Source organism: Felis catus, chromosome D1, assembly GCF_018350175.1.
Source record: "Felis catus isolate Fca126 chromosome D1, F.catus_Fca126_mat1.0, whole genome shotgun sequence".
In the NCBI taxonomy this organism is placed as follows: domain Eukaryota; kingdom Metazoa; phylum Chordata; class Mammalia; order Carnivora; family Felidae; genus Felis; species Felis catus.
Genome location: NC_058377.1, coordinates 56,306,635 through 56,334,490, shown reverse-complemented (window position 1 = coordinate 56,334,490; position 27,856 = coordinate 56,306,635). Strand labels below are relative to the sequence as shown.

The following is a 27,856-nucleotide window of genomic DNA, read 5'->3' as shown; positions in this document are numbered from 1 at the left end:
TGATCTCATGGTTCATGAATTCAAGCCCCACATTGGGCTCTGCACTGCATGTGGAGCCTGCTTGGGATTCGCTCTCTCTCCTGCTCTCTCTGTCTCCAAAAAACAAAGCAAAGCAAAGCAAAAAAACAAAACAAAACAAAACAAAACAAAACAAAACCCATTGTATAACCCCAGTGAAGCCATCTGAACCTAGAGCTTTCTACTTGAGAGTGGTTTTAATTACAAGCTTAGTTTATTTAATTGATAATGGCAATTCAGTTTTTCTAATTTATTTGTTTTGTAAACTTGTGATTTTTTTAAAGCAATTTGACTACGTCATCTAAATTTTCGTATTTATTGGCATATTGCTCATAATTTCCATTAATTCTCCTTTGAATGTCTATAAGATCTAGTGATGTCTTTGCTGGTATTCTTGATGTTGGTAATTTGTTTTCAGGCATCATTTTTATTACTCCTTCTTTCTCACTTTTCACGTCTACACTATCCCTCCTGTTACTATTTTAATTTAGAAAGATGCCTAAACTTTTCCTAGGAAGGCTGTAATAACCACACACTAGCCTTCCTGTTTCCAGCCTTGTTTCTGTGTCCCATTTACCTTATTACAGGAAGAAAAATCTTTCTAAAGTGCAAATGTAATTAAATCTTTTCCAGCTTAAAACTTTGTTTCCCACTACCCTCAGAAAAATAATCGGCGCTCTTTCATATGGAATGCAAAGCCATCAACGATAATGTCTGTGTCTCTCAATAGATTCCTGTCTTTTCTTATATTTCCTTTGCCTTTTGTGTCTCTTCATGCAGGCCACAGGGAACTATGCTGCCTTTCTAGGTGTTCTAATTGGTCCTTCTTCACCTTAAAATGGAATGCAGCATTTCAGATGTGATATGATCAACACTAAGTAAACAAAAATGGTCTCCTAACTTCTCCTTTACTGAAATGATTGTTAATATTTTGGTTGTTGTGGTCTCGGTATTATTTATTTGTTATAATGCCTTTCATTCAGTAGATTTTTACATTCACAACACTATCTAACCCCAAAACATTATTTTAAAGCCCAGTTTCAACCTTACTGTTATCTCAAAGCATATTAATAGGGATGCATTTATTTGCTCTAACTAGAATACCTATCAGATAGTTACTTAGTCCCTCCTCCTCATACCTGTGATAATGAATTTATTTCAGCTTGGCAGTATTAGTGTTGGTATTGACCTGTCACCAGATGACTAGATGATATGTATTTCGGTCTTTATAGTATTATTTCATAGTTTGCAAAATCAAGATGCATTCCTCTGAAACTGGCTAGCTGGTTTGGAAGTAAAGCAGTTGTTTCTTTTCTTGTCAGTCCTTCATCTCCTCACCCCCAGGGGAATCAGGATGCCCCACATTATGTTTAAAAGCCTAAACACATCAAACTTTTGTTCTTCTGTTGGATTTGAAAGGGGGACATTATTAGCTCTGTCTTGATGTAGCAGGGGCTCTGAAAGTCTATTTGGATAACACTGAAGATTGGAGGAAATGTGACTCTGTCTGTGTGTTTTAAGCCCCTAAGGTAAGATCAGAAAGCGTCTGGGGCAGTGAGAGCCAAATAGTTGAAGTCATACATTAATTATGGTCATGAATCATTTTTATTTTTAAAGTCTTTACCATTTGACAAGGTTGTTTGCATAGTACCAGTGAGTTTCAGGCAGCGTTTTCCCCCTTTTAAAGTAACAGGCTATTTTGTTGATTTCTGCTCTGAATTGATAATGCCTATTATTATCAGAATTCTGATAACATTTTTAGTAAAAATTGCACATTTCCTTACCTAAGTGAGTGGTCTTTATTTGATTTTTGTTTTGAATATAATATTTAAAAATTTTAAATACAGAAAACTATCTCCTTAATCTCTCAATCCCCCACTGATATCAGTAAAAAATAGTCACATTTTAGGACTGAGCTTTTATATTCAGGAGTTAGTTGCTGTTCAGTTCGCAAATATATACGAGTGCCTCCTTTGTGCCACATCCTGTGCTAAGCACTGGGAATGTATTTGAAAATGAGAGGTCCCCTCACCCCCCCGAAAGATCTAATAAGGAAATAAACAGTTGCTATAAAATATAGTTCTGTAATCTTTGTTAGTGGTATTTATATACGTGATGCTGCAGATTTCTATAGAAAGGAGTGCCTGTACCTGTCTGGAATAGTTCAGAAAGGTCTTTGAAGAAGAGGTTGTGTTTGAGCTGCCTCTTTAATGGACTCAAGACTGTCCTTATCTGTTAAGAGGTAGGGAAGACTTACAGGCGGATAGATCATCTCACTCAAAGTTACAAACAAGAAATGGTATGGTGTGTTTAGGGAATTGTCGGTGGTTTGGTTTTGTTGGAACTGAGCTCGCAAGGTAGGGAATATCAGGAAATAATGCTGCAGATGTTTGCTGGGACCGCATTACAAGGGGCCTTTCCTTGCTTTTAAATTTCTTTAGAGCAAACTTTGTAAGAGAGTATTACTATCAAAAGAGTGTATACACATACACTCCCAGAGCAAGAGGCAATAGGATGGAATATAACCTCTATTGGAGGAGCTTTGAGGAAGTTGCTTGTATAACCGATCTTATTAGCAACCTAGCACTAATAAGAGTTGCTCCTTTAGATGACCTAAGAAATCCTCAATAACTGTCAGGCAGTTTCTGAAAGTGCAAAATACGTCATGAATATTTTTAGTGCATAGTGTCATCATCATCATAATGTTGGCAGAGGTGTTGATGCCATCAAATCCCTAATGAAATTAACCTTGTATGTAGGATATCTTTCAGATTGGGATTGCTGAGTAATTTTTAAAAACTGAGGTAAAACTTGCATACAGTAAAATGTGTAGATCTTAAGTTTAAATTCCGTGTATAACTGTGTACCCTCATCCCAGTAAAGATATATAGGATATTTCCATCACCTCAGAAAGTTACTTTGCCCCACCCCCACCCCCATTCTCTACCAGTCAATTCCACCCCACATGGACAACCAGCAACTCTCGATTTCTGTCACTATGGATTGCTTTTACCTGTTCTTGAACTATGTATAAATGGAGTCATACAGTATACTTTTTGTTACTGGCTTTTTCACTCAACATCATTGTTGTTGACATTCATTCATATTGTTGTGTATATATCAATGGTGTGTTCCTTTTTATTGATGAGTGGAATTTCATGATTATACCTCAATTTGTTAATTGATTCTCCTGTTTGATGGACATTTGCATTGTTTTCTATGAATATTCTTATACAAATCATTCTGTAGACATACGTTTTTATATTTCTTGAGTAAATGCTTAGGAGTAGAAATACTGGGCCATAGGTTAGATGGCTGTTAAACTTTATTAGAAACTATTTTCCAAATGATAGTACTCTTTTACACTTTGCCAGCAATGGATGCAAGTTCCAGTTGCTCCACATCCTTGTTAGTAATAGATGTTGTCATTTAAATTTTTTTTAGCGTTTATTTTTGAGAAAGATACAAAGAGCATGAGTGGGGAAGGGGCAGAGAGAGAGGGAGACACAGAATCCCAAGCAGGCTTCAGGCTATGGGCTGTCAGCACAGAGCCCAGTGCAGGGTGAGATCATGACCTGAGCTGAAGTTGGACACCTAACCGACTGAGCCACCCAGGCGCCCCAATGTTCATTTTAATTTTAGCTATTCTAATAGATGTGGAATGTATCTCGTTGTGATTTTAATTTGCATTTTTATGATGACTAAGATGTTGAATACCTTTTCTTGTACTTTTTGGCCACTCTTGTATCACCTTTTGTGAAGCATTTTACTTTTTTGCCCATTTTTAACTGGATTGTCCCTTTGTGACTGATTTATAAGAGTTTTTTATGTACTCCAGACGCAGTCCTTGGTCAGATAGATGTTTTGCAAGTATTTTCTCTCACTCTGTGGACTGCTTATCATTTCTTAATGGCATCTTTAGACAAACAGACATTTTTTATTATTGTGAAGTCCAATTTATCTATTTTTAATTTTATGGTTAGTGCTTTTCATGCCTTATCTATGAAATCTTTACCTCTTCTAAGGTTGTAAGAGATTCTCTGTTTCTTCTACAAGTTTTATGATTTTAGTTTTTATGTTTACTATGCTTTCCTTGAATTAATCTTTTGAATGTGCTGTGAGGTAGGGAATGAAATTAATTTTTCCCCCTATGTTTGTCCAATGTTCCAGCACCATTTGTTTTAAAAAATTTCTTTTCTCCATTAATTTGCCTGGATTCCTTTGTCCAAAATCAATTGGCCATATATGTGTAGCTCTATATCTTTATATATAATCTTTATGCTGTTCCATTGATCTATTTTTTGATCCTTATGCCAGTAGCATATTGTTTTGATTATATAGTTTTATTTTTTTAAGTTTATCTTGGTTTATCTCTTCTAGATTCTTTGTTTTTCTGTATAGATTATGGTATCAATACGCTTCTTAATTTCTTCCAAAGAACCAAAGCCTGTTGAGATTGTGATTGTGATTGTGAAACTATTGACCCATATATAGAAATATCACTGAATTTTTTTGTATGTTGACCTTGTATCCTGTGACCTTATTAGTTCTAGTAGTTGTTTTGTAGATTTTTTTTTTTTTTAATTTTTTTTTTACATTTATTTATTTTTGAGAAACAGAGTGAGACAAAGCATGAACGGGGGAGGAGCAGAGAGAGTAGGAGACCCAGAATCTGAAGCAGGCTCCAGGCTCTGAGCAAGCGGTCAGCACAGAGCCTGATGCGGGGCTTAAACCCACGAACTGTGAGATCATGACCTGAGCCGAAGTCGGACACTCAACCGACTGAGCCACCCAGGTGCCCCGTTTTCTAATGATTCTCTATATGAAAATCATGTCATCTAAAAATAGTTTGACCATTTTTAATATGTATATGTATACAAAATATATAAGCTATATTTGAAGACCAAGAGACAAAGAAAAACACAAACCCATAATGGAAGCAAAAAAGAAAAATAGTTTCTGATTTTTTTCAATATTCCTTGTTTCAAAGTGGCTGCTGCTTTAAATTAGTCTTTTTAACTGGGATGATTGTTAATTCTTTTTTTCTTTGTGGATACCCATGAGTAATATTCAGGTTTGTCATCACTGATGTTCTCCTGGTGACTTTAGCAATCCACTTAATTTCCTTGGGCCTCAGTTTTCACATTTTTAACATGATGGGATTCAACCAGATTATTTTCTCTCTAAGGTGTCTTCCAGACTCCTGTGAGTTCACCATTTTAACTCTCAATATATCAGAGGCAGGCAGGCAGGCATAGAAAGAGTGTTTGTTTGTTTTTTAAGTTTCTTTACTTAATGTATTATTCCTCCGTGTGCACGCAAGTGGGGAAGGGACAGAGAGAGAGGGGGAGAGAGGAGAGAGAGAATCCCAAGTGGGCTCCATGCTGACAGCACAGACTTGGGGCTTGATCTCCTGAACCATGAGATCATGACCTGAGCTGAAATTAAGAGTTGGATGTTTAACTGACTGAGCCACCTAGATGCCCTGAAAGGGTGTTTTAAGGGCACATTGTAATTCCTGTTATTTCGTTACAGGTATGCTAGGGAATTATGAAATGATCAGTTTGAGTTCATTACTAATTCTGTTTATCCTGGAAGGTTTGTCCTCATTTTGTTCCATTAATGTCTCTTGTTTGTTCCATTTATGTCTCTGTGTTGAGAGTTTATAGTTAACTCACTTGAATTTTTCTCTAACTTTTATTTCTAGGCTTCATAGAGCCCAGTGTGCGATTAAACAGACTCAGGTAACTGTTCAGAAAATTGGAAAGGAAATTGAAGAAAAGCTAAGACTCACATCTACAAGCAATGAGTTGGTAGGTTTTTATATATATTTATTGTTTAGACTCCTTGATTGCTAAATGTGATCATCATATTCTTCTTGTGTTAATTAATTTTTTTCCAAAAAGCTTTATTTAGGTATTTTTTCTTTTAATGTTTCACTGAGACTTATGTTGGCATTTAAATATTGGAAAACACTTTCCCATCTCTTAATGGAACATGCAAAAAAAAAAAAAAAAAAAAGGACCTGCCTTTTCTGCTAGATGAAACTTTAGATGACATACAATTACTTAGAAAATAATTAAAAGCTATTTTATTAATGTCTTACTAATGTGAACTCTAGACACAGACTATAGTGAATGGGAAATCGCTGCCAAAAGAAAAAACAAAAACGTTTAGGGACTAATCTCTGCTTAAAAGATGAACTTAAAATTATTTGGAGTAAACTTAATAGGCTGGTTTATGGACAGTGTTCTCTTTGGGGAAAGATTCCTTTGATGAGGCATTTCCAAAGAAATAGAAATTCCAACCCAAATGGACAGATTCAAGATATTAGTGTAATTTGGGGTTGTTCTAGACTCTTTTCTAAATTAATTATTTTTAAAAATACTAATTTTGGAATAAAGATTCTGTCTTTGAGCAGAATAGCGGGTATAACTAATAAATTGAACTTTTCTCGAAATGAAACCCCATGGCTATGGACAGCTTTTGATGATATCTGTGCTCAAATTAAGTCCTAACTAAAAAACTTTGAGTTGTTTTTTGTTTTGTTTTGTTTTTACTAACTCATTTTCACAGAGAGGCAGTATCTTCCAGTTGTCATTTATAGCATATCAACTTAGGAAAAGACCTTTTTATCTCCAAACAAAAGTTCCATATCATCTTGAAGATTTGCCCAAGATAATAGTTTAATAGATGAACTATAGAAAAGCGATGCAATTAACCACTTACACGGACCTCCTCTCTCATGGACTTTGAAGTTAATGGATGATACTGTATTTAAACTATACGAAATTGCTGATTTTGACCTATAAATGGCAGTTTCATATAATTCAACCTAATATATAAAATGACTAGTGCTGTACCTGGCACATACCAGGCACACAAAATATGGCAGCTGCAATAACTATAGTAGTAATATTTATTCATATGACTTTTCTTGCCTATGGAAAATCTTCCATTTTGGAGAAGCTGTTAAACCACGTCTTGTTTTAACTTAGGCTCAGTCAAGGAAGAAATTCCAGACCACAAACATATTGGAAAAGGAGAAAAAAACAGATAATTTTAATCCTTTCTGTAGTGTACAGAAATGCCACATTTTTAGAACCTTTGTCTGAGGAGAAATTGCTAGGGTTTTTTTCTTTCTTTCTTATTTTCGTCTCCCCAAGGCAAGACTGGGAAATTACTTATTCCATTAAATGACAGCATATGTTTTGTCTCAGTATGAAAAAATGTATGTTTAATCCTATTTTTCTAAAATATAAGTGGTGACACATAGAGCAAGGTGATAGAATGTGTGAGTGTAAAGAGGTCAGGTTCAGAGGTTCACTTTGTGTTTTTATGCTGCCTGGTCAACATAGAAGAGAATCATTGATTTTTGAACTAAAAGTGAACCTAGAAATCATCTACTTCCTGTATAACCCCACTAAAGCCAACCTTCCTCAGCACACTCAACCCCCTTCCCCATTTTATTTTTCTCCTATTATTACCCTTTAACATGCTATATACTTTGCATATGTACTTTGTCTGGCTCTCCAAACTCTATGAGGGTAGGGATTTTTGTCTGTTTTTCTTCACTGCTGTATTCACCATGTCTAGAAAAGTGTTTGACACATAGTAAGTGCTCAATAAATATTGAATTTAGGAATGAATCTAGCATGTTAAATAACAAAATTCAGCCAAGAAAATTTGAATTTCTATGTGGCTTTTTCAAATGACACGGGAATCAATTGGCCAATACCTTATCTAGCAAGTTAAATTGTACAAAATGGAAGGTTTTTATAGAAGGAGGGTGGGGCGAGAAAGTTATTAGCAAAAGAAGAGGATTGTTCCAGGCAAGGCCTGCCTCCTTGGGGGAAAAGCCAAGTGTCTTACCATGCAGATCGCCTCATCTTTTTTGTGGGGATACAGAGGGCCTAAGGGTCAGACTCATTGGCAAAGACTGAAAAATTCCTAGCTGGCCATTTCCAGAGGAAGTTGAAATGCAGTTAGATTTCATAGTAAGTACCAGTTTGGGAACTCGATCTAAGTGACACCATTCTGGGCCTGAAAATTTTCTTTCTTTTTTGTGAGCAAGCATACTCTCCTCCATACTACAGGATGGAGAATGAGGCCTGAAGACAGGAAGCAACTTTCCCATAATCATTTCACAAGTAGAGGCAAATTTTGGTTTAGTTGTCTTCTTTCGGGCAGTAATGCCATGTACTTGTTAATTTTCTACTTTGATATTCACCTGTAGCAAATTAGAAACTTTACTGTTACCTTTACTGTTAAACTTTTATTCCCTTTCTAAATCCCCAAGGTCATCATGCTCCAACCCAGACAGTTTCAATTTTTAAGAATTGACTTTAATTTTAGCCTAAGTGTAGTCAGTCAGAAGGCGTATTTGATGCTGAAAGAAATCAGATTACTTTGGGGGTCCCTGGGTGGCTCATTCGGTTAAGCATCCGACCTCGGCTCAGGTCATGACCTCACAGTTCGTGGGTTTGAGCCCCTCATTGGGCTCTGTGCTGACAGTTCAGAGCCTGGAACCTGCTTCAGACAGAGCCTGGAACCTGCTTCAGATTCTGTGTCTCCCTCTTTCTCTCTGCCCCTCCCCCACTAGTGCTCTGTCTCTCTCTCTGTCTTTCAAAAATAAGTAAATGTTAAAAAACAGTAAAAAAAAAAAGAAATCAGAGTACTTTGTAAGATCAAGTGTAACTTTCTCTGTTATAAGAACTTGAGTTCATACTTGATGGCTTTTAAAAGATTTAGCATCTTCTCAAACTACATCAATGGCCGACATATCTTTTTGACATTTGTTTCTTATGAAATTTCTGCTGTTGTCATCTTGAACTTTGCTCATATGTTTTGGATTTTGTCAAATGCCTTTCCTATATCCATTGATAATTGTGTTTTTGTTTTTCTGTTTTCTCATATCATGGTGGTGAAATACATTGATGTTTGAACGTTAATCCAACTTTGCATTCCTGGGGAAAGCCCCTCTTGTTCATGAGGAAATATTTTTTATATGTATTGCCAGATTCAATTTGCTAAAATATTTAAAGGATTTTTGTGTCTCCATTCATTAAGGATATTGGTCTGGTCTGTAGTTTGTTTTCTTAGAATCTCTTTGTCTGGTTTTGTTGTCAGGGTGATGTTGGCTACAACCCAGTGAGTTGGGAGGTGCTTTTTCTTCTGTTTTCTGGAAGAATAGGTGTTGGAATTATTTTTTAAGTGTATGGTAGAATTTACCAGTGAAGCTATCTGGACATGGAATTTTCTTTGTGTGTTTTGAACTAGGAATTTAGTTCTTTCATATTTGTGGGTTACTGAAGTTATCTCCTTCTTGGGTGAGCTTCAGTTTAGTAGCTTACATTTTTCAAGGATTTGTCTATTTCATCTAAGAGGTTATTCTCTTTAATTTTAGCTGTTCTTGAGGGTGTATAGTGTTTTCTTAGTTTGTAACGCATTTCTGTGGCATTATCAGCATTAACTAAAATCCATGCTTTCTTCAAATTTCCTTAATTTTTACCTAATGTTCTTTTTTGTTCCAGAATCCCATGAAGAAAACCGTATTACATTTAGTAGGCCTGCTTCCTTTGACTCTTCTTGGTTGTGAAAATTTCTCAGACTTTCATTGTTTTTAATGACTTTGACAGTTTTGAGGAAAACTAGACAGGTATTTTATAGAATATCCTGTGATTGGGATTTGTCTGTTGTTGTGCCATGATTAGCCTGGATTCACTCTTCCAGTATCCAGCCCAGGATACCACATTGTCTTCCTAGGCTTCTCTGATCTATGACAGTTTCTCATTCCTTCCTGCATTTAAATCGCCATTACTAATCCCTGTTGATATTTACCTTAATCACTACTTGCTTACGGTGGTGTTCCCTAGGTTTATCCACTGTACTCTCCTTTGGAGTATTGTTTCCATACTCTTAATTTTTTGAAAGCAAGATACTACGTCCAGCCTACACTCCAGTAGAGGGGACTTAGATTCCACCTTCTGAGGGAAGACTGCCTACATATGTTATTTAGAATTCTTTGTGGGGAAGATTTGTCCTGCCCCATTTATTTATTTATTCATCAGTATGGACTTTTGTATATCTATCTTATACTTTAGGTTATAATCAAATACTGTGTTATTTATTTTCTTGCTCACCTTGTGACATTGAGAGCTCTTTCAGGTTGGCTCCTATGTCCTTTTGACATGACTCTCTTTTTTATTTGTGTGCTTTTTAAAGCACTTTTAAAATTTCTGGCACTATATGATCCAGGCTTATCTTGTCTTTCCCCTGTTTCAACCCTGAATGAGCCATTTTTCCAAGGAGTCCTGTTCCTTCCGTTAGATAATGGTATTTAGAAACAAGATCTGGGTACTGGGTATGCTTGTGGCTACTGGGTTGTAACTGCTTCTAGGTCCTAGCAGTGGACAGAGCTGGTCTGCACAAGTATCTATATGTGTATTAAACTGAACATGACTTCATATTGATACATTCAACTCTAAGAGCACAGAGTTCATTCTTCTACCTCAGTTTGTTTATTTGTAGTATCTTTATTTCTGTTAGTGAGAAACCTAGCTCCCATTATCTGTAATTTATTTCCCTATTTTTTCACTCCTAGTATACATGTAAAGTAGTTTCATGTTTTTTCCCCTTATTTTTTAATGGGATTTCTGTCTTCTTGTGTTAAGGTTTGAGAGAGGAGAGGGGAACAGAGAAGGAGGAAGAGGGAGGGGGAGAGAGTGTGTGTATACGTATACTTTTGCATGTGTGTTTGTATTTTTCTTTTTTTTTGGATACAAGTCCTTTTTTTGATATGCATGTTGGGAATATTTTCTTACATTCTGTGGCTTGCCTTTTCATGTTCTTAATGATGCTTTCTAAAGAGCAAAAATTTATAAGTTTAGTGAAATACAGTGTGTTTTTTAATGTTATTTTATCGGTAGGGCTTTTTGTTTTCTTTATAGGGAATCTTGGACTAACCTAAAATCATATACATTTCTTTAGTGTTTTTGTTTTTTTTTTTTTTTTCCTAGAAGTTTTGTAGTTTTGGGCTTGACATTTAGACCTATGATCCATTTCAAACTAATTTTTTTGTATGAGTTAATAAGTGAGGTAATTTTTTTCTATATGAATATGCAGCTGATTTACCATCATTTGTTGAAGAATCTTTTCTTTACTAATTTAATTGTTTTGAAATGTCTTTCTAAAGTCAATTGACTAAATATGTGTTCATCTATTTCTGGATTTTCTGTTTGCTCCACTGATCTATATGTCTACCTTTCACCAATATCAAATTCTACTATTATAGATCCCTTGTTTTAAAACCATATATGGTAAGTCCTCCAACTTTGTTCTTGTTATCAAAATTCCTGTGGGTTTTCTAGGTTCTTTGTATTTCCAAGTGATTCAAGGATCAATTTGTCCATTTCTACAAAAAAAAAAAAAAAAGTCCTGTTGCAATTTTGATAAAGATTTGTAGATCAATTTGTGGAGAATTGCCATCTTAGCAACAACAGGTTCTCCACTCCATGAACAGGGCATATATTTCTTTCATTTAGATTTTTCTTTAATTCTTTCAATATCTTGAGAGATTTTGGACATCTTTTGTTAGAGCTGTTCCTACGTATTTTATGGGAGTTTTGGGGGTGCATTCTTGCAAATGGAATTGTTTTTGAATTTTTGTTTCTCGTCTGTTTGTTGCTAGTATAAAAAATATAGTTCCTTTTAATTTATTAACCTAGTATCTTATAGCCTTGTTATACTAATTTTTTAGTTCTTGTAGTTATTTTGTGTATCTATTGGGATTTTCTATGTAAACACTCATACCTGCAAACTTGGACTGCTTTATGTGCTTTTTATTATTTATTTTTTGTGACTTATTTCAATAGCTAGAATGTACAGTACAATATTGAATAAAGGTGATGCAAGGGGAAATCCTTGTTCCCGATCGTAGGGGGAAATGAGTCATCCTTTCTTAATTAAACATAATGGTAGTAATGCCCTTTATTGGTGTTAGGAAGTTCCCTCCTACTCCCAGTTTCTGAGAGTTTTTATCATGAATGGATGTTGAATATTGTCAGATGCTTTTTCTGCATCTATTGAAATGACCGTGTGATTTTTCTCCTTAATTCCGCATACTTTAATTTCAGATGTTTAACATTACATTTCTGGAATAACTCTGAATTGGTTACAGTATATACTCTTTTTTTGTGTCTTGATAGATTTGATCTGGAAATAATTTAAGGGTTTTTTTTGCTGTATTTATTAGGGATACTAGAGCACAATGTTTTAAATTACTTTATCAGATTGGTATTAGGATTATGGTAGCCTGGTAAAATTAGTTGAGCACTATTTATTTTTCCTATTCCATCTTGGCTAGAAGCAGAAGTCCCTGCTTTTAATATTTTTAATGTTTTCTAGTGCTCTGCTGAGATTTTATATCTTTTTATTCATTGTGAGAGTATTTTCCTTTTGTAGTACTTGGCTGAGATTTCATATCTGTTGATTCATTGTAAGGATATTTTACTTTTTCTCACTCAGCATAGTTTTAATAGTGGCTTTAAAGTCTTTGTATGATAATTCTAACATCTGAGTCATCTCAGGGTTGCCATATGTGGGTTGTCTTTTCCCTGGAGATGAGTCCTATTTTCCTGGCTGTTCATATATGGGGTAATACTACATATTATCCTGGACAATGTGAATATAATTTTGTGGATTCTCTGGATTTTGTTACTTTCTTCTGAAGAATATCAATTTTTTATTTAAAAAAATTTTTTTTAACATTTATTTATTTTTGAGACAGAGACAGACCATGAGTGAGGGAGGGGCAGAGAGAGAGGGAGACACAGAATCGAAGCAGGCTCCAGGCTCCGTGCTGTCAGTACCGTAACCCGACATGGGGCTTGAACTCACGAACTGCAAGATCATGACCTGAGCTGAAGTCAGAAGCTTAACTAACTGAGCCACCGAGACACCCCACAATGTTATTTTAGCAGGTAGTTACTTGGTTAGGTTCAAGCTGTCATGCTTGCAGTGGACATTGGCTCAGATTTCATTTAGTTCAGTACTTTTACCCTTACTCACAGCTGCTTTCTGCTTTGCCTCATGCATATGTTGTTTATGATTCAGAGGTTCAGGTTGAATTTAAACAGAATCTGGGGTGCCCATTCTCTTGCTTCCTCCATTCTGATTGCCTGATCTCTTTCCCCTGGCTCTTCTGGCTAGAAAGATAGTTGTCTTTCATTGGAGTTTGACTGCAGTTACCCTCAGGACAAAGCTACAGAAAAGGGGAAATTCACTCTGTATGTTGGTTGCTTGCACCAGGCTCTGAATCTCTCCAAAATTTACCTGTCACTGATCAATCTCCAGAATTCTCATGTAGCAGCTTTTTGTATTTTATCTGGAGCCTGTAGCTATTATTTAATCAGAGGACCAGTTTCTTAGGTGCTCATTCTCTTAACAGCAGGAGTAGAACTTGTATATGTTTTATTATTATATATCTTTTGCTTTATCTTCCTAGCTGGATCTGGGTTCTAGGTCTGATATTGCCACCGTGTCTATGAAGTTAATAAATTGGATTATTTTCTTTTTTGTTAATGTTTATTTATTTATTTAAAGTTTATTTAATTTTGGGGGAGAGAGAGCGTGCATGCACGTGCATGAGAAGGGGAGGAGCAGGGAGAGAAGGGTGGACAGAGGATCTGAAGCAGGCTCTGCGCTGAAGACAGCCCAATCTGGGGCTTGAACACATGAACCGTGAAATCATGATCTGAGCTGAAGTCAGCGCTTAACCAACTGAGCCACCCAAGTGCCCCTGGATTAAGTATTTTCTAAGGAAATTTTTTTCCCTTTTTTGGTGGTTGAGTAGCTGTAAGTGCAATAGAAACAACCTAGAAATGACATTTAAAAGTAAATTTGTTCCCATAGTACAACTGCCATAGTTCTAAAACTTTTTTTTTTTCCAGATTGTTAATTATTTCCAGGTTTTGTGGGAAAACGAATATAGATGAGTGTGCCCTAATCTACCATGCTCAAACTTTTTTAGTCTCAAGATTTCTTTATACTCTTAAAAATTATCAAGACCTCAGAGAACTTAGTGTGTACCTGTTGGTGATGCCTAGGTTAATAAAAGACAGATGGATTCTCACATTTATTTCGGCAATCAGGCTGTGAGGATACCACAAATCTTAGAGACTCTGGAAAGCTCCACCATAGTTATGAGAAAATGAGAATGAAAAAGGGAGATAACAGCTTAGTAGTATTATGAAAATAGTTTTGATCTCGCAGACTCTGAAATGGTCTCAGAAACTCTCGTGGTTTCCTGGACCATGCTTTGAGAACATTTCGCCTCAGGCTTTTTAGCTCCAATGTGATCTAAAGAAAATTGTTTCCTTTAGTATGTCATTTACAAATCAGTCTGTCATTCTGAAATGAATCTTTTAACATTGCCTTTCATTGTCTTTGTAAATAGGGATGTGTGTGCTTGCAAATAGAGGAATCTACCTGTGATTTTCAGATCAGATACATGTTGTATAAAAACACTAAGATCCAATGAATACTTATCCATTGGAGATGCACATGTGACATTAACTAGGAGTAAACAGATAAATAGAACACAGAAACCCATTAGCAGATACTTATAGAACATTAAGGTCTTTGAGCACTTGTGTTAGATGAGTTAGAAAAGAAGCGGAACCAGATCCCACTTGGTCAGGTTTGTTTACTCTTCTCGTCAGAAATTAGAGCCAACCATCCTGGTATTGAATGACTTGATACAGTTCTGTAAATGGGCCAGTTTCTGCACATGGACCATAACACAAACACACTGAAAACATGCCTTCCTGTATTAGTTTAGTATTTAGATTAACTTGTACCCTTGGTGCTTTGATTCTAGGAAATATTCCCTATTTGAGTGTGTACCCTGGAATAGAGCAGATTAACCCTCTGTGTAGGCATATCTGTGTTCTATGAAAAGTTGCTTCACTTTTTTTCCGTTGTTTCTTTTTTCCTCTGCCCAGGTAGAATTCGGTTTACATATTTTGTGGAAAAATGCAAGTTACAAAAATTGAACACTTAACGTCTTTGTAAAAAAAAGGACTGTTTCCTAAGAATTTATGTATTTTTTCTCTCAGTGATATAAAAACACCCTAGCCTGTCATGATCATACTATTGAATTATTAAAGAAATCCAAATTGTTTCTTAGTTCCTTTTTCTTTAATGATAAACAACCACACTGTCTTTGGTCTTTGTTTTTACATTTGGTTGACAGGGCAAAATGGCTTTTATCTCCATTAGACCCAAACTCTTAGAAAGCAGACACTATTTCTCATTCATTTAGGAGCACATAGTATGCCCTTCATAAATGTTTGCTTTGTTCAAGAAAAATTGCTTAGGAATGTTTCATATTTCATAGAGTTTTCCAGTCAAATATAATAATGATGATTGGAAATAAGCTGTTCTGCTTGTGTTCTTGGCTTGAATGTCTTTAACAGATGATCATGCCATCTGTTTAGAATCAATGTTTCAGAGATGAGGAAGAAAGCATTTTGGGTGAGAAACGATAGCCATAAAGTACTTTACACGCAACTGCCAGATCATTTTCCATGCCCATTGCTTCAACAAGGCGATACCATTACTCATCTCACTGAGTGCCCTTGCTTCTTCGTTATCTTTGAATCAAATAGAGATGCTGACTTTATCTTTTAAAGTTTTCTACCAGCTTGGTAAAGCTATTCGGTTTATTTAATGAATAGTTTTTTTTTTTTTTCTCATTACAATTTTAATTAGTACATATTTTAGGAAGGAGATAAGAATTTACTAGGTACAGCCAAATATTACTATTGGGTTAAGATTTTATGGAAAATCATGAGAAGCATATTATTGACACTGTTGATAAAGAGCAGGAGAGGGGCACCTGGGTGGCTTAGTTGGTTCAGTGTCCCACTTCGGCTCAGGTCACGATCTCTTGGTTTGTGAGTTCAAGCCCTGAGTCAGGCTCTCTGTTGACAGCTCAGAGCCTGGAGCCTGCTTTGGATTTGGTGTCTCCCTCTCTCTCTGCCCCTCCCCCGCTCACGCTGTCCCTATCTCTCATAAATAAACTTAAAAAAATTTTTTTAATTAAAAAAAGAGCAGGAGAGAAGGGCACGTACATTCCTAGCACAGTAATTGTGTGTGAATACAAATGTGCAAGTACATGTATGTTCATTGTGGGGGCAGGATTTCAGATTTTATCTGGAGGCAAATTCTGGCTTCCAAAGGTATTTGGATTAAAAGGGAGGCTGAGTAAAGTTTAGAGTGTGGTTTCATAGGTTTAAGTAGGAACTATTTTAATAGAAAGATAAGTTCACAAACTTACCTATTTAGCAAACTTAGTTGTATCTCTGGTAGAATGTGTCTGGGATGTGTTTTATTAAATGAACATTCAGTAAAATTGGCTTTTTTGAGGTATAGTTCTATCACTTTTTTAAAAATAAGCTTTATTTTTTAGAGTAGTTTTAGGTTTATAGAAAAATTGTACAGAAATTATTTCCTTCTTTTCCCAGCTTTTTTTGTTCTTAACACCTCATGTACAATTGTTGAATCAATGTGAACACAATATTAATATTAATATAATACAATATTTTTAACTTAAGTCCGTAGTTTACCATAGGTTTACTCTATGTTGTACAGTTGTCTGGATTTGGCAAATGCACAATGTCATGTATCCACCATTACAGTATCATGCAGTGTAATTTCACTACTTAAAAATCCCCTGGGCTCTACCTGTTCATCCTTTTCCCCCTCCCTCAGGAACCCCTGGCAACTACTGATCTTTTTACTGTCTCCATAGTTTTGCCTTTTCCAGGAACATCATATAGTTGGAATCATACAGTATGTAGCTTTTTCTGATTGGCTGCTTTTACTTAGCAACATGCATTTAAGGTTCCTCCATGACTTTTCATAGCTTGATAGCTTATTTCTTTTTATTGCTGAGTAATACTCCATTGTATGGATATACCACAGTTTAACTGTTGACCTATTGAAGTTCATCTGGAAGTTTGGGCAAGTATGAAGAAAGGTGCTATAGCCATTCATGTGTAGATTTTTGCGGGCACGTAAGTTTTCAAGTCATCTGGGTAAATATCCAGAAGCATGATTGCTGGGTCATATAGTAATCCTGTGTTTAGTTTTGTAAGAAACTGACAGACCATCTTTTAAAGTGGCGATACCATTTTGCATTTCCACCAACAATGAACAATAGTTCCTGTGGGTCCACCTCCTTGCCAGCATCCGTATTGTCAGTGTTTTGGATATTTATTATTCTAGTAAACATATAGTGGTATCTCATTGTTTTAATCTGCAGTTCCCTGATAACATACGATGTTGAGCATCTTTTCATATACTTATTTGCCATCTTTATATCTTCTTCAGTGAGGTGACAGTTCAGATCTTTTGCCCATTTAAAAAAATTTTTTTTAATGTTTATTTATTTTTGAGAGGGGGAGAGAGAGCGCGCGCGAGTGAGCAGAGGAGGGGCAGAGAGAGAGGGAGACACAATCTGAAGCAGGCTCCAGGCTCTGAGCTGTCAGCACAGAGCCTGACACAGGGCTCAGACTCATGAACCACGAGATCATGACCTGAGCTGAAGTCAGCTTCTTCATTTAATTTATTCTCTTGGGGTTCACTAGCTTCTTTAATCTATAGATGTATTTCCTCTGCCTAATTTGGGAAGATTTCGTGATTATTTCTATGAGTACTTTTTCACTTCTGCTCTCTTTCTCCTTTCCTCCCTGTACTTGATGATAATAGTGTTAGATCTTTTGATATAGCTCCACAGATCCCTTGAGACTCTGTTCATTTTTTTTTTTTTTTACAGTCTATTTTCTCTCTCTTGTTTAAACTGAGTAGTTTCTGTTGCTCTATTTTTCAGCTTAAAGATGCTTCTCTCTGTTTCCTACATTTTGCTGTTGAGCTCATTTGTGAAGTTTTTTATTCCACTGATATTTTCAGCTCTAAAATTTCCATTTGATTCCTCTTTATATATATCTTCAGTTTCTTGACTGAAACTTTCCGTTTCTTTGCCAAGATGTTCCATGTTTTCCTTTGTTTCAGAGATGTCCTTAATTGTTACTGAAGCATTTTTATGATAGCCATTCAAATCTTTGTCAGGTAATTGTAACATGTCTGTCATCTCAGTACTGGCATCTATTAATTATCCTTTTTCATTTACTTTGGCATCTTTCTGGTTCTTGGTATGATGAGTGATTTTTTATTAAATCTTGTACATTTCGAGTATTATGTTATGAGTCTCTGGATCTTACATAAATCTGTTTTATCTGGCTTCTTCTGACACCTGTTTCTCTGGTAGGGAAGGGAGAGATGCTGCCTCATTACTGCCAGGTGGGTATAAAAGTCCAGGTTCCTCAAGCAGCTTCCATTGACATCTAAGTGACAGGACTGCAGGGGAAGGGGGCATCCTTACTTTTGGCCACAAAGGGAGTGCCAGCTCTCCACTAGACCTCCACAACTACTGCCCTAGCTGGGAGGTGTAGGAGTGCCTTGATATTGTTCCCCACGTAGCCTCCGCTGATATGCTGGATAGGGTGGCCTCCTTAGCACTGTGTGGTAAGGAGAGTTCTCACTCTCCAGTAAGCCTCCTCTGATACAATGCAGCAGGGAGGGAGAGGATTATCTCATTATTGCCCTAAGTCCAGGCTCCCCCTGTGGTATCCACTGAGCCTATAGGGGGATTGGTTGGTTACTGCCTGAAAGGGGCAGAAGCCCCAGGTCCTTACTTGGCTTTCTCTGAAATCTGGGATATCAGAGCACCTCGGTTCAGCTTGGCAGGGATGGAAAACTACTTTTTATTTCTATGGATTTGCCCAATATGGACATTTCATATAAATGGGGTCGGTGGCCTTTTTAAACTGGCTTCTTTCAGTTAGCGTAATGTTTTCAAGGTTCATCCGTGTTGTAGCATTCATCAGTACTTCATTTCTTTTATTGCCAGATAATATTCCGTTGTACAGGATAGACCCACATTTTATGTTTCTGTTCATCAGATGACGGACACTTGGATTGATCCCACGGTTTGGCTATTATAAATAATTCTATGAAAATTCATATTCAGGTTTTTGTATGGACATGTTTTCAATTCTCTTGGGTATATACATAGGAGTAGAATTGCTGGGTCCTGGCATATCTGTGTTTAAGTTTTAGAGAACTCTGTCTCTAAAAAAATAATTTTTGTCTTAATTGTATTGTGATTTCAGGAAAAAGGCCTGGGAAATTTTGTAGTGTTTTTTGGGTTCTTAGAAAGAACTGTCCCCAGACTTAAGGTTTATTCTTTATATTCTTTCCATTAAAATGGCAGGTGCTGATAATTAAGCTACTCGAGAGATCTGTAAATTAGGTGAATATTGAAGTGCTTTGAACCATTATTCATTTTGAAACACTGTGAATGTATAATGATTCATATTATGAGTTTTATATTCATAAATTTACCTGTGCTTTTCAATTGTTTAGAGAAAACAAAGTGAGTGCTTGCAATTAAAAATTTTGGTGCTTCGAAATGAACTGGAAAGACAGAAGAAAGCTTTGGGACGGGAGGTGGCATTACTGCATAAGCAACAAATTGCATTACAGGACAAAGGTGAGTAAAAATACCATACAAACAGCCAGCCCCCCATGTTCAGTAGCTGTCTTTTCTTCTTCCCATAGGCTCAGATAGTCATCTTGGTACAAATATGCTGATATAATTTTAAACATTTTTTGGAAGTATTTTGAAGTTGATACATACAGAAAAGGGTACAAATACACACACACACACACACACTATTTCAAAATTTCAAAATGAACACACTTACATAAGCAGCATCTCCACAGAGAAGCAGAGCATTACACGGACCCCAGAATCTTAGGAGCCTCCTCATGTTCCCTTCCATTCAGGACATCTCTAGCCAGTCTGACCACTACCTTGACTTATTACACCAAAATGAGTTTTGCCTCATTTTGAGCTTTATGCAAGTAGAATCCTGTAATATGTACATTCTATGTGTTGGCTTCTGTTCAACATTTTGTTTGTAAGTTCCATCCTAACCTGCGTGTAATGTAGTCTTAGTTCATTCTTACTGCCGATAGTATTCCATTGTGTGAAAAGAAGTATGTGTTTATTCTGGTTTTTGGTAATTTCTAGTTTGGAGCTATTAGATAAAGCTTCCATGAACTTTCTAGTACATGCTTCTTTATGAAGATTTGTTTGTGCCTTTCTGTTGGATATAAACTTAGGTGCAGAATTGCATAGTCACAAGGTATGCATATCTTCAGCTTTAGTAGATTGTGTCCAAAAGTTTTCCAAAGCACTTGCATCCAGTTTACCTCTTCTCTACCCAGCAGTGTATCAGATCTCTTGTCCTATATCCTTGTCAGCACCTGGTACTTTCTGGCTTTTGCATTTTAGCTTTTCTGGACTGTCTTCTTGCAGTCTTAATTTTGATTTCTCTGAAAACTAATGAGGTTGAATACTATTTCATGTTTCTGCTGTCTGGGATAAACTCCTTTGTGAAATACCTGTTCAAGTCTTCCCCTCTTCCCACTGCCTTTTTTTTTTTTCTTTTTTAAAGACAGGAATTCTTATATATTATAGATATGGATTCTTTGTTTGAAATGCTCATTAAAACTATATTCTCCCATTCTGTGGCTTGCTAGTTCATTCCTCAGTGATACCTTACATGAACAGAAGTTCCATTTTATCAGTCTTTCCTTTTAGATTTAAGACTTTATGTGTCCAGTTTAGGAAATATTTTCCTATTTTAACATCATAAAGGTGTTATTCTGTATTTTGTAAACACTTTACTCTTTTACTTTTTACATTTATATATGTAATTCATCAGGATTTGATTTTTTGTATATGATGTCAGATAGGAGTCAAGACTTATTTTTTTCATACAGATAGTCCATTGACCCAGTACCATGTATTAAAAACCTGTGTCCCTTGCACTGAAGGTTCACTTTTGCCGTGAATTGGCGGCCATGTGCTCACATGCCTGTTGCAGGACCCTCTGTTCCATTGATTTGTCTCTTTTTTTGCCATTATCTCACTGTTTTAATGTCTCTCATGTTTTAAGTGGTCTTATTATCTGTTAAAGTTCTTCCACTTAGTTGTTCTTTTTCCAGATCACCTTTCTTCATCTTGGCAAGGATGGAAATTTACTTTTTTGTCTTTATGGATGGGCCTATTCTGGATATTTCATATAAATAGAGTCTGTGGCCATTAACATGACCAAAAAACAGGCTTAATCTTGTTCTTTTGCATTGCCTTATGAATTTCTGCACAGAAAAGGAAATCTAGCTACTATTTTGATTGGGACTACATTTAATACGTTTATCAATACAATTGGTGATCTTTAGACATCTTTAGAATATTGCATCTTCCAACCCAAGAGAATGGTGTATGCAATGGTGTAGGTCTTTACAAAACATTGAAATTAACTAATTGTTTTGTTTTGTTTTGTTTTTTTAATATGAAATTTATTGTCAAATTGGTTTCCATATAACACCCAGTGCTCATCCCAACAAGAGCCCTCCTCAATACCCCTCACTCACCCTCCTCTCCCTCCCAACCCCCATCAGCCCTCAGTTTGTTCTCAGTTTTGAAGAGTCTCTTATGGTTTGGCTCCCTCCCTCTCTTTCTTTTTTTCCCCCTTCCCCTCCCCCGTGGTCTTCTGTTAAGTTTCTCAGGATCCACATAGGATTGAAAACATATGGTATCTGTCTTTCTCTGCCTGACTTATTTCACTTAGCATAACACTCTCCAGTTCCATCCACGTTGCTACAGAAGACCATATTTCATTCTTTCTCATTGCCACGTAGTATTCCATTGTGTATATAAACCACAATTTCTTTATCCATTCATCGGTTTATGGACATTTAGGCTCTTTCCATAATTTGGCTATTGTATGAAAGAAACTAATTGTTAATACATGGGTATTTCCCATGATTCATTGAATTTATTTCAGCTTTCTGATGTTTTATGATACTATTGTAAATATGTTTAAATTTTATTTTCTACCTTTTTGCTGATCTATAGAAATACAATTGATTGTTTTAAATTGATTGATTTTTATTATATGTGCAAATTCCTATATCCCATCCTGACTCAGCATGACTTATAAAGGCCTCGTATGACCCGTGTCAGTCTGAATGCTTCAGCTATAAAGAACTTCTTTTAGTTTCTTCAAAATGCTTCAGTCTGTCTTGCTCTTATTTAAGCCTCTGTTTAAATGTTAATGGGGTGTCGAGGCGGCTCGGTTGTGTGTCCAACTCTTGATTTTGGCTCAGGTTGTGATCCCAGTGTCCTGGGATGGAGCCCCATTGACATTCTCTCTCTTTCTCTCTCTGCCCCTCTCCCCAGCTCATGCATTCTCTCTCTCTCTCTCTCTCTCTCTCTCTCTCTCTCTCAAAAACCCCCACAAAAAATAACAATAAAAAAACACCAAAATGTTACTTTTTCTGAGAAATTTTTCACTGGCTGTCTTTCCTTTCTCCTCTTACCTCTACTAGGCATACTACTGTGTGTTTCCATTGCATCCTGTGTTTTTCCATTATAGCATTCTAATTGTTCATTCCCCCCCCCCCCCAGACAGATCTCTGAGGGAAGAATTACCCAAGTACTGTATTAAATACTCTTATATCCTTGGGGCATGGTACAGTGCTTGGGATGCAGTAAGCATTGAATAAATATTTGTTGAGTGAATGAATCATAGTCATGGTTATCAGTCTAGTGTCATGGGCATCATTGCTAAAGGATAAAGACTTCCATAGCATCTAGCTTAGCATTCATTTGGAACAACCAATACTCTCATGCGAAACACTGTAGAAAAAAACACTGTATATTGTTTGGCAGTGATTGCTAAAACTGTCTGCACTCCCGACACAGCTTGCATATCAGCCTTTAGACTTGAGAGTCTGATGTGATAATGCCACTTAAAGTCATGAGATATTGTGAGCAAAGTCCATTTCTTGGAGTCTCTGTTGAATGACTCCAAATAAATAGACAGTTGTGTACAGACAAGAGCTGCTTTAGGAGGTCTCCTCTTCTGTGAAAAGGCACGTTTCTTTTGGTGCTTTGGAATTTTTATTATTCTAAAATTGCCTACCACCTATAGCATGTGTTTCTGCATATTTTTTTTAAGATCATCAATTTTTAAAATGAAAACACTGTCAGGCTTTAGGAGGGGTTCAGGGTGTTTGCCTTTTTTTGATAGCTGTAATGTTTCAGTTACCAGACTTATCACTATATAGATACGATGTGATTTAATCACCACAATAGCTCTATGAGGTAAGTACTATGATTATTGACACTTTACAGTTGAGGAAACCCTAGGTCAGGGTCAGAGACATTAAATACCTTGCTTAAGTTCACACAGCTTATGACACATGATGTCAGGATTAAAATCTATCGATTCCAAAACTCTCGTTCACTGTGTAATACTACATTTTACCAGAAGTATGATGTATAAATCCTATGATAGAATAAATATTCTAGCATATGGTAAAAGGATAGGGAGATCTAGTTCTTCTATTATCTTCCCAGTTGTGTTTTTTCTTCTTATAATGATAGAGTGAAGTCCCAGGAAGTGTTATCAGCCTTTAAACAGGTGAACTTATAAACAGTGGTTTCTATCCCATTTAAAAGACTGAGTGTAAGAATAATTGCTCATATTTATAGACTACTCATTACTGCAAAGCAGTGTCTCGTGGTTTTTTTTATCTTCTTTGGTTTTTATGTATAGTCTTACGTATTAAGGGTATTATTATTCTCCTCCTAATAATGAATATATTTTATTATCTGGTTTACAGATGAGGAAACTGAGTCTCAGAGAGGTTAAGTGATTTGCCCAAAGCCACATAGCAAGTTATAGTGGAGCCTGTGTTCAGAGTTACTAGTCACTAACTCTGCAGCAAAGGGAGATTATAGGATTTTGTAGGTATCTATTCAAGTGTTTTAATTCTGGCAGTCAGAATTAACACATTCATTTTATTTATTTGTTTTTACATTTGTTCATTTTTGAGAGACAAAGAGAGACAGCGTGCAAGCAGGGGAAGGGCAGAGAGAGAGGGAGACAGAATCCAAAGCAGGCTCTAGGCTGTGAGCTGTTAGCACAGAGCCCAACGCAGGGCTTGAGCTCATGAACTGTGAGATCATGACTTGAGCCGAAGTCAGATGCTTAACCGACTGAACCACCCAGGTGCCCCAGAATTAGCACATTCTTACATCTCCATTTTATTGTGGAAAGAAAGGATGGAAATGCCCGAAGTTAAATATATATTTGCCAAGATGGGTCAGAATTGTTGATATTTAACTTTGACTTTGTACCTCAGTAGCTTTTCTCCCACTTTTATACATACTTTTGAGATAAATATTCTTCTGAACTCTTAGAATCATTGAAATCTTAGAATTATTAGGATCTAACATTGACCCTTTGGTCTTAAACATAAGCAGTAGAAAGTGTGCTGCTTTTCTGCCGTTGGGTATCTCTATAGACTGTGGTGGTCAGCACTGGGGTAGTTGGAAAGAAGGGTTGGCTGGATATAGATAACCAGATTTATATACCAGTAGATCTTGTTCTACTTGTTGGGGACCCCTGTTCTTCATAATGATGGTGCTAGGTAACCAGGAACCTACTTTTTCTTGTCTGTGGAAAGAACATTTGTGTTGAACTATATTCTCGTGTACTTACGTTGAATGTACTATTTAATGATTCTCGAGCCAAGTTAAAATATTTAGAAGTACCTGAGCCACTGGTATTGGCAACGTGAAGGGTAAAGATGTATTTGTCACCCGTGCTTGCAGCTTTGATTTAGCATGTTTGCTAGCCATTTGTGAGATGATTTGCTAATATGAATATTACTAGTGGCATCTTCCACATGATAACTTCTCTTTGAAACCTGGTGCTTATTTAGGCACTTGGTTCTCAGCCCAAGGGCTCAGTTAGGATACAAAGTCAGTAATATATGATATTTAATCTTTGCTACTGATTCTTCTGAATGATCATAAAGGAATTAGTTAACTTCTGTATCTTTTTACACATGTGTGTAGTCAGGATAGTGGCTCATAATAGTGCCATAGAGATTAATTTGTATAAACATTTGGAAAAAAAACAGGTGCCTATTATATATATTTGTTTATAAAAATTTATTGCATCAGTATGATTTTTTGGGAAGAGGCAAAAAGATCATTTCTATCCATGCTGCTGACTTGCTGAGTGGCCGCCTACCCTGAGGGGCCTCGTTACTCCACACCTATAAGTTTCCTCTTCCCACACCTTCAAGGCAGTGGTTCCCAGCTTGTCTACAGCAACTTCCAGCTGGGCCGTGAGCTGATATTTTCAGTATTAATGTTTATTAATGTATGCATTTTCATTGTTGGCAGATACTGGTAACTTACAATGTTAGTAAAAAACAGATTTCCCCTCATTAGTGTCTCAAGCCAAATAACCTTCCCATTAATTAACTATATGTTGGTTTACAGAATCTGTAGCCCTAACTCAACCCCCAAATCTTGGAGAAGCAACACTCTATCTAAGTTAGTTTGCTTGAAATTTGGTTTAGAAAATGGTATGAAACATTGGTCGTAAGGAAATGTGTTTAGCATAACCTAAACACGTTTTATAAATGTTGATAAAATCTAGGAACTCTTCAGTGGTGCCTGGGAAGTCATATTAACTTTATAAAAGCAGAGTTCTCTAAGCTTTGTAGGAAGAAGCTACTTAAAAAAAATTTTTTTTTAATGTTTTTTTCATTTTGAGAGCGAAACAGAGCACAAGTGGGGGAGGGACAGAGAGGGGAGGTGCAGAACAGGGAGGTGGGCACAGAATCCAAAGCAGGCTCCTGGCTCTGAGCTGTCAGCACAGAGCCCAACACGAGGCCTGAATTCATGAACCGTGAGATCATGTCCTGAGCTGAAGTCAGACACTTACCAACTGAACCACCCGGGCACCCCAGGAAGAAGCTACTTTTTAATGCAGTTAGTTTTCTTGAGAATAACAGTAATGTATATGTAGTATTTTATACTTAGAAAATGCTTGCACAAAGATCATCATATTCGATCTTCAAAGTATGGCAGATATTGTTATCTTCATTTTTATCTTCATTTTATGTATGAGATACTGAGATTCTGAGATTATGATAAGTGACTTCGCCAGGTATGAACAGATAGTTAGGAGCAAAGTTGGGATGTGGACCCAGACCTTTTGCCTCTAAATTTTGTGCTTTTGTCTCTATTTCATATTATCTACAACCTTGCAAAATACTTTCATTTGAATCCTACATAAATCCTATACGGCAGTCAACCTTTTTTTAAAAGTTTGTTTATTTACTTTGAGAGAGAAAGAGAGCGAGCAAGCTGGGGAGGGGCAGAGGGGGTGGAGGGAGGTAGGGGGAGAGAGAGAGAGAGAGAGAGAGAGAGAGAGAGAGAGAGAGTGTGTGTTAGAGTTGCAGTCAGGTTCCACACTGCTAGCATGGAGCCCAGTGTGGGGCTCAAACTCACAAACTGTGAGATCATAACCTGAGCTGAAATCTAGAGTCGGAGACTTAACAGACTGAGCCACCCAGGCACCCCCAGCAGTTAACTGTTATTGGAATCCTGTAACATGCCAGATGTTTCGCTTATGGTATATCATTTACTTCTTAAAATAGTCCTAAGAGGTAATTATTTTACCCCCTTTTTCCAAATGAGAATAATTGGGGCTCAGAGACATTTGTCACAAATAAGTAACAGATCCAAATACAATTTAGGTTTCTCTGACCCAACACCTGTCTTGTTTCCACTAAACAAAATATTGTTGCTTTCTCTAGTATGTGTCCAACAGTAAATTGACTGATGGTTTGCTAGTTTTCCATTGGCCTGTGGACTATTAGATGAAGAACTTTGTTCTGTTATATTCCTTTTTATCATATGATGGGTGAAGTGAATTTTTCCCAAAGATGTCTTTGATTTGGTTGCATGTTAATTAAGAGATTTGGATTAAAGATCTGCCATTCTCTCAGTTTGTCCTCACAAACAAAAAATTTTTAATTATACAGTCCAGATTTCTTACAGCTCTAAAATTCTAGTTATCTCAGAAGAAGAGGATTGGCAAAAAGGATGGGAATCTGTTCACCTTTTTTATGAATCTCTTTATTTTTCAAAGTTTGATGACAGCAATAGATTTCCCAGCAATGAAAAATGCCAAAAGAGAGAGAGAGAGAGAATGAGAGAGAGAATGAGAGATTCTGTGACCCCAAGCGTGTCTATAGATATTGTTTATTAAGTGGAAAGACATGTGGTGGGAGCTTCTGTTTCAAAGATCTTCAATTCATTTTGATAAGCAAGAGCAAAAACAAACCTTCTTTTAGCAACGTCATATGTAGAAGTCAACTATGTCAGATTTCATTGCTTAGATTTAGGGAAAAAAATGCTCTTAGTAATTTCAGTAAATAGAAAGTTTTGATGCTTTATTACCAAAATAAGAAATATTTTATATGAAGTTCCCATCAATTATGATCATTCTTTATTGTCATTTTGTAATAAATTTGAGTAAGATGAACTATGTATCTAGTTCTATTTAATTAGCTTCTCTTTGGTCAGTAAATTATTGTGCTCTTTTCTCATAAAAGAAAAATGACACAGTATATTTAAAGTGGTGCCTTAGTTTCTATTAAAAGGTCATAGATTTCCCTTTATTTCTAAGTTTATGTATTTATTTTGAGAGAGGGAGAGCGTGCAAGTGGGGTAGGAGCAGAGATAGAGGTAGAGAGAGGATCCCAAGCAATCTCCACACTGTCAGCACAGAGCCCAATGTGGGACTGGAACCCATGAACCATGAGATCATGA

The 27,856-nt window shown here is 36.4% G+C and overlaps 1 protein-coding gene across 8 annotated transcripts in view; it reads left to right on the top strand.

Annotated features, from left to right (window-relative positions):
• Positions 1–27,856, top strand: part of UVRAG (UV radiation resistance associated) — a 300,321-nt gene that overhangs the window by 124,231 nt on the left and 148,234 nt on the right. For all 8 annotated transcript variants that reach the window (XM_045038710.1, XM_045038712.1, XM_045038709.1 and 5 more), the window contains exons 7-8: positions 5,726–5,831; positions 19,507–19,633. In XM_045038710.1, coding sequence (XP_044894645.1) covers positions 5,726–5,831; positions 19,507–19,633 — 233 coding nt within the window. The remainder of the gene's footprint in view (positions 1–5,725; positions 5,832–19,506; positions 19,634–27,856) is intronic.